Raw genomic sequence first — 13,175 nt, forward strand, 5'->3', positions numbered from 1 at the left:
GTTCAAAATCAATAATAAAGGTTGACAAGGAAACTAAACTAAACTTTTATCATGTTGGAGCTGAACCTTTGTCTCAAAGCCACATCAAGTGACCCTTGAATTGCATAATAGGGTTTCTGAGGACATATCCCATGCCTGGTAGCACGATGCTAAGTTGCAGTGCTTTGCATAACAACATACAAATTGTTTCACAGATCACAAGTCTGCTGGAAATAAGCTGTTCTGTAATCTGTGGGCTACTTTGCAGTAAGGTGTTTAACTGCTCAAGTTGGTAAAGCACCTTGGGCTGTACCCGTTTTTACTACTTTCTGCAATTTTGCTTGGAATTTATAGCAGGATGTAGATGTCAGCATAGAGATGAGTCATGGTCCAGTGTCACACTGAGTTCTGGAGTTAGAAGGCATGAAACGCAGAGCATGGTTCATCAGCAGCTTTTTGATTTTATACTTGAGGAGGGTATGAAGTGAAAGAACGGCTAATGGTGCTTATGTTTCTATAAGAGATGGACTGTTAACTCTGCTAACCAAATGCGGTGTTTTGTCAAACTGCTTCATCACTCCAGTGTTTCACTTAAATCAAAAGATGCCCCTAGGGGTATTCTGTGTATTCACAGAATATAGATGGATGCGTATGTATTCTGCATATAGCTATGCAGGTGAAGAAAAGTTACTATCTCCTGTTAAAATCAGTTTGGTTAGCTTAAGTGATTTAAAAGTAGGTGCTTGCTCTTTTGTCTTACACTGAACTGATGTAGGGAGTGCTCACACAAATGGTTCTGTTGGCAGTCCTGAAGGAAACTGGCACAGAGGATGGTTCTGCATTTTTATCAGCTCAGCTGGGTCTGGAGCAGGGCATCTGTCTGAAATGAGCTGTAGCATTGAAAATATATTGTTAGTTTGGAGGGGTTTTTGAATTAAGCATTTGAACTGCAGCTCTGGTTTGTGTTTTCCATGCTGTGGATTTGTTCATTCTGCCCTTCCAAGAATTAAGAGCCAATAAGTAACTGATTATGGGATCTTAAGTATGCAGATTCTCAGATTGAGTTAGAAGTTATACTTTGACACAGATGTAGTATAACTTTCTTGTTTGTGGAGCATAAATTCCTGTCACCCCTTCTACAATACTTATTTGTATTGCTATTATGCAGTTGTAAAAATATGTACATTCGGTAGTAAAGGAATAAGCATGCAACTTACCAGTGTAACTTTTTTTTTCCTTTTAAGTTTAATGAGGAGTTAAAGGATGCAAGCTTTGACAGTAATTTCAAGGAAGTGTACTGAGCTTGATAGCTTGACCTAGATTCCATGTTCGAATGGAGTGTTGCACTGTTTCCCTTCTGTCTCTTCTTCTGTGGAGAAACTTCAAAGTGCAAATTTAAGGAGGAAATCTGCTTTCTTCTTTTTTCTTCCTTCCTTCCTTTCTTTCTCTCTCTTTCTTTCTTTCTCTCTTTTTTTTTTCCCCTCTTTAAATGCTCTGTTTGTGTATAGGTTGTAAGCTTATCCAACCTAAGGTTTGAATAAACAGCCACTCCTAAGACAAACTGCAACTGCAAACTAATGAACTATCTGCTAGGGCAAATTTTTCTTCTTTCAGCACTTCCTCTCCTAAAGTTCAAAAACCTTGGGTATTTCTTAAACACTAATCTTACATGCCATGCTTTGTTAAAGCAAAGGATATGTTAAACAAGGATACAAAGTTCCTAGTCTTCTGTAATTCTGTGTTGCAAGAGTTGACATTTTAATTAAACTATTAATTATCATTAAGGTTCTGATGATAACATAATTTTCTTTCTTCGGGGGAAAAGAAAAGAAAAAATCCTGTGCTATAATGGTTAGTAAATGTTTTCATCCAGCATGCTACACGTGGATATTCATATTGTATTAATCTCCATTCAGTTTTTGGAACACTTCTGAAAAAGCTGCTGAAAATAGCGTGATACACTCTTTAAGCAAATTGTAAATGCAGACTTCTTTCATGAAAAGTGATAGAATCTTCTAATGCCAGGAGAAGATAATACACCCGCTGGAAATAGACTAAGGGTTATAAACCCTTCTTTCTTTGGAAAGTCTTCTACAGGAATTAAGGTGTTTTTTATATCTTGCGTGGTAGTGTCGAGACTCTGGAGAGTGATTTATGCACATTTAAACTATGAATAACTTCAAAATACATTTATTCAGTACATACAAAGACAAGACTAGTAACTAACAGCAGCTGTATGTTTGTGTGTACGTATTGCTGTGAATGTGGTGCGAAGGAGTTTCGGATCGCTCAGCCCTAACTCAGAGTTCTCATCTTTCAAATACCATCCATCATTCAGTAAAAATACTTCTGCGCTTCATTTTTTCTTCCTAGTCACACTTAGAAAGTGGGACAGCAGTCTGTAGCTGCACACTTAGGTGCAGCTTATAGCAGTGTTCAACCCCTGGCCAGAGGAACGAGGTTCCCTTGCTGGACCTGCGCCCACCGCATTGTTCTGCCTTCCAAGAATACATTGGGGCTGCGCAGGGGTGCCATGGCCCTGGCCCCGTGCTGGCAGGAGCCCTCCTGTGCCCTAGGGCAGGCAGTTCTCCAGGCATGTTGGCCTTCGGTGTTTATCTGCGTTACACCTGCAGCCTGTATGCTCAATGCTGACGTCTTTGTACATGGGTATTTAGTACGAGAGCATGGGCCAGGCAACCCTGACTACTGCAATTCTGTGTAAGGGAAGAGGAGTGTAAAACAGCGCAAGGAAGGCTGCAAGCTGCTGGCTGTAAGAACCTGCAGCTGTTACACATCACATGTGCAGCTATAGCTTGTGGTTACATGAGTTTTCTCTTGGAGGGCCAGAATCTACTTCAAGTGCTCTGGCAATTCTTTCTGAAACTTTCATTGATAGGACTTTTAATTTAATGCCCCTCTTCCCAAAACGTGGTCTCAGGAGATGTGTGTTGGGCCATCTGTTAATTTGGTGCCAGGACGGAGAAGCCAGCTGCTGTGGCACTCATGGGCCAATCTGAATATAAAATGCAAGGTGCTTTCCTCTAGTTTTTCCAGCAAGTGATGCAATGCAGTAAGTATTTATTTGAGAACTGGGTGTCATATTGTCTGTAAGGACTCATTAATATATGGGATAATCAGGGGGAAAAAATGTAGATCTCAGTTACTGTACTTTAAGACCCCACTTTCTGTTCAACGCATCCCTTCCTTTGTCATCCCCCCCCCACCCCCCCTCTTTATTTAATAGATATTTTCTACTTTTTGACTGTCTTTCCCACCTGACATCAAATGAGTCGTTGGTAGTAGCATAAAGAAGAGATGCAATTGAGCATGACTTAGGATGTATCCTACATGAAGTACAGTACGGGAAGTTGTGAATGGCAGTATCTCCTTGTGACTGTGATCTCTTTTTCAGGACAGTGTCCACATTCCATGCCTTGGTGGTTGGTGGGTTTTGTCTGTATATTTTGTTGTACGATGACGCTGTTAACGCTGACCATCTCTGGTAAGACATTTTACATATATGTTGCACTTACGCAATAAAATAACATGACTGAGAATAGAAAACAGTTTTGCTGTTTATTAATTACTGAAATAATTGCTTTATTTTCTGTTAAAATACGCAGTTGTGATGTGTCCATTTTTGTCTGTACTACGTGATAATTCCAAATTACTTGTCAGTGCTAATCCCTTAGTTTATTGTCTTTATTGTTTCTATGCCACTTCACAGAGAGGCAATTGATTTGGAATAGCAAATTGCATTACTAATCCATGAAACTGAGCGCGTAAGTGTAAGCTGACAAGACTGAAACTATGCTATTTAGTATAATCATTTTAAAGCAAAATTGAAATGCTGTTGATAGTCTTGGAAAAAAAAGAAGCTGGTGGGGCCTACTATATATTTTAAAATATATGTGGAAAGTGGTGAGTTAAGATGTTTGTATTTCAGCCTCTCAAAGAGCTTCTACCAATATTTGTTTAAGAAAAAGAAGATGAAAATAATGCTATTTTCACAAGGAATTGGATTATTTAATAAATTTCTAACATTTTGTCTAGTTATAAAATACTCTATTTTCAGCTTAATCTTTTAGTGATTTCTAGTTATATTGAGTTACATCGTTTGTTTTTTTTTCATACTTATTTTTGAGGGGGGGGGAATATAAGATGCCTCTTGTGTTAGTTAATTATAGATTGCAGTTGGTATTTTGACATCTCACTCTACCCTCTGAAAACTCTTGCTCCCTGGAAGGAAGAGGCCATATTTTTCCTGAAGAGTGATTACCTACTTTAAGTTTAATTTTATATGTCTGTCAGAGGCTGCTGTTTTTAACCTTGTCAAAGGACTGTGTTATGAGTCAGTTTAAACTTAGATAAATGTAATATCTGATGTTTGTTCTGCTCTTTTGATATTGTAAACTAATGGAAATGCAGTGTGGACTAGACAGAATTGGATACTTGAAGCTACGAATTCTGATCATATCTCTGCCACTGACTTGTTATGTGGCTTTCATAAATGCAACACTAATTCATAACACAAATTTAACAACATTGGCCTCATGTATGTAGTGAAACAGGATTAAATTGCTGGCTGTCTTGGATTTTTTTCTTTATATACTAGTATCTTTAGAGAAACCAAATACACTGAATATCTTATGAGATCTGTTAACCATGATGAAAAGGAGGCTGTTATAACTTGCTCAGTGTATGTGTTGTGGTAAGCTTTATCAGATACAAGCTTTTATCATGGTTTGTTTGAGTAGGCTTTGTTCTAAGCAGTACAAAAGAAATCATGAATGGCAGAAACGAAAACCACTTCGTGATGATAAAGTCTTCATACTTACTAAATTATGCTGGTATAAATCCAGTAAAAAATCAAATTAAATAGAAAACTAACTTTTTTTTTCATTCTTACAAAGTTTGAGAAAAGTTATGTTAGATATTTCTATATTCTGATCTGAAAGCTTATTGTTTATGGAGTAAAGTCTAGTTTTTGAGTAAATGCCCAGGAATCCTTGATGCAGCTCACTTGCACTCATGTAGCCTGAGAACATTACTCAGGTGCTCCAACGTTAGACTGCTGGGAAGGTTTTGATATGGGCACTCTTTCCCTGTAGCTATTGCCACTATCTTTGTGCAGTCATTGACTGTATGACCATGTCCAGTTATTCTCTGCAGGGCTTATATCTATCTCTACCTATAATGGAAAATCACAGGTTCTGAGTCTCAGCCTGTCAGCCCAACTTCAGAGCTCATATGAAGCTTAAATGTATGCTGCTGATGATACGTGTAGGTCTGGAAAAGGATCAGGGCTCCTGCTAAGGCTTTGGGTGCAATGGAGAGAGCACGTGCTATTGCTCTGAGGTAATGCCTGAAACTAGATACTGTAGATCCTAACAAAGGATAATAAAGACTAGAGCATCCATAAATTAGAGAGACTCATTAGCCTGGTGTATGCACACCTTTTTTGATGGTCTAGGACTTCCTGTAGCACTTTGCCTTGTTTTCTGTATGTAATACAGAGTTGGTAACAGAGGTGATGTAGAAATTGTTTTTGAGGTGATGGGAATAACATGGTAGAAAATGTGGAGGTGGCAGAGATTAGATAAGGAGAGGGAGACGGTGTAAATAAGTGAATTGAGTTGTAGCTTCACAAAAAGGCGGGCTTTTTCATGCAACTGTCCACTTTAAAATCATTAAACTTTGTGAAGTCTGACGTTCAATTAGCATTTTGTTTTTATCTAGCATGATCGTATTTGCAGAAAAGTTCGAAGAAAGTTGGTCGTGTGGACTTTTGTTCATTGTATCTGCCTGTGCATGTTCCTTTGTCATGCACACCTCCTTAGGAATCGCAAACGAGAGAGCTCTTCTCTTCTTGTTCAGGTCACTCCCTGCTTGTCATTCCTGGCACTCGCTTGCATCAAAACTTGGCTGCAAACATCAAGGCTCATAAGCTCTGTTGTACTTCCCATTCAAACAGATCAGGAATCCAGAAAATTTTAGACTAAATTCTGCATTTTCCATTAATTGAGATTAATTGGCAATCTGACATGGACTGACTTTTCTTGAAGGTATTGGAAGGTGACAAATGGGTAGTGCAGCAGTGTACGTTGTAGAGATGATTTAGCAAGCCTAGAGAGGGCTTGTTGCAAGGTGATCATTCTCACGGAAAGGCTGAAGGGAGGTGTCTCTTCCAGTTAAGTCTTGTTTACCAGCATCAGGGAGCCAATTTCATACGCTCAGACCTTTGTGTCTTCTCTGGATAAGAAAATGAAGGATAGTGAGTGCAGGCTCAATCTGGGTGATTGTGCTGAATTGATCTGGGCGTGCTTGCAAGTTATGGCTTGGTGTTGCCCCTGCTGCAGCTTGGAGTTCTAACAAAGGGCTGGAACTATTCAAACACCGCCTGAAGTTGTGAGAGCACATCTGTCTGTGCTCTGCATCTAGCTGTGACTTTCTGAAGAGTTACATCTGAAGAAGCACTTAGCCCACAGCCTACATGAAACCAGGTTTTGAAGCCTGTGAAAAATGCTTCTGTCTCAGACTGTAGTTAAGAGCGCCTGTTGTATGGCCTATGTTAAGAGCTGGACACAGCTCCGGGCTCTCCTGGTAATGTTTCTCCTCAGCTCATGGCAAAATTCTGTTGTTGTGAGTCCTTCCATTTTCTTGTAAGCTACCCTCTCACTCAAGCAACCAATTAGTTGTAGACACCAAGAAAGACTTGAGATGTAGAGAAGAGATTGTAATACTACAGGAAGTCTCTCCCATTGTTTCATTCCTGTAGGATTAAGAAGTAATAGCTAAGTTAATAGCATTTTACTGCTTTCTAGCTGGGGTGGACTTTGTATTGAGGGTTGATTTAAACACATTTATTTTCCTTTTTTTTTTTTTCTTAAAAGGTTTGCAACAAAGATTGCTTTCATAGCCTGTCCTGGGCAGCCCACTTTCTATAAATCTGTAGATCTGTCCCTTGAAGCTCAATTCATACGTACACAAAACACATCTAGATTAGATACACAAATTAGTTTAATATATATGTGTGTATATATGCATATCTTTATGGAGAGAAAAAGAGAATTGCTTACCAAACTCCTCAAAGTAGGAAGGCATGGAGGACAATGGAAGAAAGAACAAAAAAGTTATTTACTGTGATGTGAATGCTTCCTCCCCTTGAGCAGTGTTCACAAGTTCGGGTTTGTTGAACATCCTAGAGGAACTGAAGTTGTATGTTTGCTACTAAGAGCTTTGCCTGCTGAATGTTTGGCACCAAAATGGAAGGTACAGGAGGTGGGAAACTACGCCAGAAACATTTCTGCTGGAAGGTTCCTTGGCTTCAAAGAGCAGGCACATAATTCCTTTCATGTCTCATTCTATTCTGTTTATTTCTATAAGCATCCATCCTCTCACAAATGTGAAAAGCATCAGCTGAGCGAGTTATTTTTGTCATCCGCAACAAAGTTTTAATACTGGCAGAAGAACAAAAATGGAGATGTAGAGTGTCAGTTGAAGTGCTAAGAGACACTGCCTGGGCTGTATGCTTTTATTCACTTTGGCCGGAGAAGCCAGCTCAGGGTACTTGCTGGGTTTCGGTTCTAGTCTGCAGCAAGGCTATTGGGGTCTCTACCCCAAGGCCAGGGGTAGTCCCAATTAGGGTAGCTAGTAGATAGATGTCTTATATCTGGGTGAAAAAGGAATCCATTTTTGTGACGAGGATGATCTTTAGCCAAAAGTCATAAAGTCTTACTGTTGGGCCAAATATTATGTGACCTGTTGGACGTAATGATGCTTGATATCCGTATGTTCTCTGCAAATTACCTTGTTATAAAGGCTATAACTGCATTTTTGGTGTGTTTACAGGGGTGACCCTTCAATTGTGCAACTGAATATTGCTATTACCACAGGCTACCTCATTTCTGGTAATTATGCAATGTCTGTATAATGCGCTTAACCTATATATTTATATTAAGTCACTATGCTGGAGATGTGATATGTATATAGCAATTTTAAAAGCCACAGCAGAAACTGTATTGTAATGGGGTTGTGGGTTGTGGTGAAATCACAGGATCTTGCCTGTGGATGTGAAAGATGGAAATGACGTCTCCCCAAGCCCTAAGGAAGTGCCATAGTGTGGCTTTGTGATAATTTGATACATAGCCACCAACTCCAACTAATTTTTTGTACTTCAGCCAGTTCAGGTGTTAAAGTGGTTGCCCTTCACTCGCTCAGAGTGTCTAGAACTTGGAGCGCTTTTATTGTATGTTTCTTCTTATGACCTGAAAATACTGGCAGAGGAATTCTAATAACCCTTAATACAAGCTGAGGCAAATGATGTCGTAGGATCTCACCTGCCCACCTTCTAGTCTCATTTTAAGACAAAATTTAATTGTGTATAAAACTTCAAAATTTTAATTATTTCTTAATACTGCATTAACCCTTAGATATGTTAGAGTTCTTAATTGTTTACTGTCAACTAAAATTGTCATGGGAATTTTGTTACAAAATTATTTGGAACTTGAGTTGTGTCTGGGGAATACTGACTTACCAAAGTGAAAACTTCGTAACTTGGACTATTTTCGGGGAAAACTGCGTACTTGGATGAAGCCTTTGATCAGAGACTGGCCAGTACACTTGATTATCTTACACACTAGGCTTCTCACTGTAATGGAATTGATAATCTGGTAATCAGCACACTCTGTTAAAGTGTGGCATTTTTTAAGTCTCTGGTTTGTCTGTGAAAGGAACTTCATCTTCTGTGTTTAAATTCATTGGTGTCTATTTCTGAATAATTACACACCAGAGTTTCATTATGAATTAATGAATGCCTTTGAACAGAGACCTGAACCTGGCCACTCATTCTCTTTTACTTCCTTACATAGTTAAATTATTAATAGGAAATGGAGCAGCTGTATCAGATAATATAGAGTCCTGCCTGAGGACAGCCAATCTAAAAGAGATCAAGGCATTCACTGGAGTTAAGAAAAGCATAGGGGTAAGGTCTTTGATTTTGAACCTTGATCGCTAGTATTCCATTCAAAGTACCAAGTGTTTGTTTATTTGGAGAAAGTAGAGGCAGAAATTGCTTGTTCCAGTTTAGAACAGAAAATCTTCTGAATTATGCCCAGGACAAGAAAAACTTGGTTGTCAAATCTTTCTTTACACCATTAGCTCAGGTCCACAATACTTTTTGCAGTAATTGGAAAAGTCTGATTAAGATGAACATGCTTCTCCTTCCAAGTGTCTCTTGCAAAATATTTTGGTTAATGGTTCCCTGTTTGCTAATACAATTTTTTGATTCACAAGTTCCCCTGCATTTATTGTATGCATTTGTACATTGGCTATGCCCCTTCCCTCCCCACCCCCCTTATTTTTTTGGGGTCACTTCTTCCAAATTTGTGGATTCATAAGTGTGAAGTCTTGCTATGAGATTTTGGATCCACTTTTTCCTTCCAGAATATTTCAGCTAAAGGTATTGCTCCTGTACTTCCACTGATACAGAAAATAATTCATGGCAACTGTTGGAAGAACATCGTTGCTTAATGCTTTGTCAGAACTTTTACTACGTAAAGGAAAGCCTTTGGGATAAAGGTGTTCTCTTCAGAGATAACTAATTACTGGTACCATATGTTTGCATTCATACCTCTAAAAACTTAAAGAAACACTGTTCTCAGTTAAATGGTAGCATACTAACTTGTTCTTTTAACATGATTCCTTTTTTCTTGTAGATTTGTTGCTTATTATTTACTACTGGAAGGCGATTGGTGACAAATTTTTTGTAATACATCACTTGGCGGCTCTGTATGCTTACTATTTTGTACTGGTGAGTACTGTATTTTCTAGCAACATAACAAGCAGATGAGATTGAAGACAATGCTTTTATGAATCTCATTTGCTTAAAGTTTAAAAAAGTTCTTCACTGGTTGGTATATTACCTCTGAAAGGCATATTTATATTTTCAATTATCATTACTTTATAAATGGTTTTATCAGTCATTTGGAAGCTCTTCTCAGTTTTTGCTGTAGAGAGACTTTGAGAGAGGGGCTTTTACATGGTTACGGAAAGGGGTCTCAAATAAAACCACAAATCTGAACATTTATTTAGAAAATCAGAAGAAGATGGTTTCAATGGGTTATGTTCTGCTTGTTTCCGTATTTGTAAGGCCATAGGTCAGTGACCTCTAACTCTGGTCAGCCGGATGTGTTTTTTTCAGTGGGTTTTTCTTTTTATTTAAAAAGAAAAAAAAAAATGTTATTACACACAGTTTTGTCACCCAGACACAAACACTTTACTGTTATGGTAGGTAGGGTTCTGAAATGTATTCCACTTTGAGTTATTGAACAGCTGACTTGTTAATATGTAATATTAGTACACTCACCTGAAAAATGTACTATTATATGAAGTTCATGAGTATCTAATAAAGGGACCATATCCATTGTTTAGTATTAGGCTAACTTTAAATTTTGTTATAACTGAGATTTCTCATTAAGTATTTTTTATAAAGATTGCTGTTGATTTTCTGGGACTTCTTTTTTAAACTTGCTTTGTTGGGGAAGCAGTTGATGATTATTAACTCTTTATATCCCTAAATATCTGTGGCGTACATCAATGAGAAGAGGGAAAGAGAAGGGTACTGTTCTAGGCTGAAGACTAACTTAGTTACGCTTTGCTGCTGGCATTTCTCAAAGATGCCTATGTGATTTGGTAGAAATCCCACTGAACTCCAGAGTAAGACTGCTGAATTTCTTCTGAAAAGCTCATTCAATAAATAAAGAAATGCTATAAAATACCATTTATATCACTTACAACACTTCTTTCCCTACCTACTTCACGAATCCTACACTTACAGTATTAAAAATGTGTCAAGACATCAGATTACTGTCAGATTTTCCATGTAGCGGTTTAAAGGGAATGAAGTACACTGACAAGTAAACAGTCTGTTTCTAGTTAAAAATAATAAGATCTGCTACTGTTATCGTGGATGAAACTGAATTAGAGCTGAATATTAGAGAAATGAAAATATCACTACCAGGGGTAATCCCTAATGCAGAAAATTCAGTAGTTGTTTCTGGAGTTAATACTGTAGTATTAGTATAAACTTTTTTAAAGTAGTTGTTATTTGTGTGTAACTCTGCCCTTGGATGTCTATGCCTTACTCTCATTCTGTTACTCATATGTATCTTATTTAGAAAATTGCTCTTGCAGTTAGGACAGAATTTGATTATGAACACAGTTTTTCTGTTTGCTGTGGTGCTAACTTATGTGAAATGCCTGAAATAATGGGTGGTAACCCCTTCAAAGGGGGAAAAAGCAGTGATGACATATGCTGTGGGTTGTTCAGTGGTATGGCCAGAGGGGTTTTGTTTGTGTTTGTTTTAAAAATGTTTTTCTCTCTACCTGCCAAGTGCTGCTTACCCAGTCATTATGCAATGAGATACTATTTCCAGCACATAGCCCAACCAAAAGATAAGACAGAAGATTCTGTACTTTGTCACTTGGAGGGAAGTGTTCAGTTGCAACGTGTATCGGTGTAAAAGTACCATGCTGTTATCTGGATACCAGAATAAAAAAAAAAAAAAGACATGCTCTTCTTCCAACCCAGGGGATATGGCAGGGGCTACAACAGAACCGGTGGAATAGTGTTTCCCTGAGATGGGGGGAGAGAAGAATTAAGGGCTTTGTGTGCCCTTTCTGCTGCCAAATAAGAGCCAGCAATTCATCTTCATGTTGGCAAATCGCATTTCTAAAACAATGCAGGGATGTTCTTCTTCCATTTAGTGTTTCTGTTTGGGTTTGTTTAAACATGAGAAATCCAAAATATTTGTAATCCTCTTGGGCAGTGCCATTATAGTTATAACCTATGTCAACTTGTGCCAGTCTTCTCTAGATAGCCTTCTCTAGATTTCATTTACCACTTATCTGTAAGTCTTTTAAAGATTTATTTAAAATAAAAAACTACTCTTTAAGATACCTGAAGGACAGTTGCATCTTCTGTAGAAAACTTAATTTTGAAATTTCAAGGAAGTTTGCCCCAGCTATCGAACTTGCTTACTGTCAGTTTTAATAAAGCAGTTGAGACATTTTATCACTGTGTATACTTGGAGGCTTTAATCAAGGTTTATCTGCTAGATTGTTGATTTTTCTATGTCTGTTTTGTCTTTGTCTAACTAGAGCAAAGGTCTGTTGGCCTATTTTGGAAACTTCCGTCTGCTTGCAGAATTCTCCACTCCTTTTGTCAATCAGCGGTAAGCAGTTGTGGAATTTTTTACACAGTTCTTAAAATTTTGTTCGGTATGGTTATTTCTCTCACTTAGAAAGATTTTTGTTGAACATCTGCTAAAAGGGAACTTATACAACTAAGGATTACTACCTGGAAGTCGTTTTTGCAATGAAAACTTTTAGCTGCTATAACTGCAAACAGTATAACTGGTGTATTCGCTCTTGAGTTCCCTTTTAGAGTAGACAATCCTTCATATCAATTGCTAAATTTTTGTGAAACTACAGAATGACAAAAAATCATAAATTCAATATTGTTTATTAGCGTGGGTGTTTAGCCAGTTATTATAGTAGAAGCCAGCGATTTCAGTAGGGATTTCTTCAATATTGTGGGTCAGGAAAAGAAGAGACATGGCTTCTTTTAAGCTTATTTTAGTGATACAATGAAGAGGAGAGTAAGAAAATGGGGCGGGGGGGGGGGGAGGGAAGATGGCCTTGTAATCTGAAGGTGGTATTATCCTATAGATTTCTATATTGACACTCACGTCCCGGTCAGTGTTCTCCAAACTGTCTTATTAAGATAGATTTCATCTTGGAAATGTTGAAGTGGTACCTATACAGCTGCTAACCTTTCAGATTAATTAAAAGCACCATGTTATAAAGTGCCTGTGGTGAGACCGTGTCCTTGAAAACCCACATTTACCGCTTTCTGAGAAAAACGGAAATCTCTGTAGGAGATGATAAAGTGCATTGCACTAAGGGATGTCCTCATTAGTGCATGAATTTTTTTTCTTTGAATTTGAAGAGAACCAGATCCATAAGACAGCAAGTTGTGGATAATGATTTACATTATGTTTTTTGTTTGCATTCTTAGTGTTACCAAAAAAGACCCAATATTAACATATCAAATGATATTCTGATCCCAGAGCTGAAGTATTTTCCTTGTATTTCCTGTCTGTGTTGTTAGGGTTGTCTAATTGGAGGTTGTCTCC

General features: G+C 38.0%; 1 protein-coding gene across 2 annotated transcripts in view; it reads left to right on the forward strand.

Annotated features, from left to right (window-relative positions):
• Positions 1-13,175, forward strand: part of TLCD4 (TLC domain containing 4) — a 32,833-nt gene that overhangs the window by 12,232 nt on the left and 7,426 nt on the right. For both annotated transcript variants that reach the window (XM_035537878.2, XM_050712296.1), the window contains exons 3-6: positions 3,392-3,481; positions 7,831-7,889; positions 9,696-9,790; positions 12,139-12,212. In XM_035537878.2, coding sequence (XP_035393771.1) covers positions 3,392-3,481; positions 7,831-7,889; positions 9,696-9,790; positions 12,139-12,212 — 318 coding nt within the window. The remainder of the gene's footprint in view (positions 1-3,391; positions 3,482-7,830; positions 7,890-9,695; positions 9,791-12,138; positions 12,213-13,175) is intronic.

This window comes from Cygnus atratus, chromosome 8 (genome assembly GCF_013377495.2).
Source record: "Cygnus atratus isolate AKBS03 ecotype Queensland, Australia chromosome 8, CAtr_DNAZoo_HiC_assembly, whole genome shotgun sequence".
Taxonomy (NCBI): domain Eukaryota; kingdom Metazoa; phylum Chordata; class Aves; order Anseriformes; family Anatidae; genus Cygnus; species Cygnus atratus.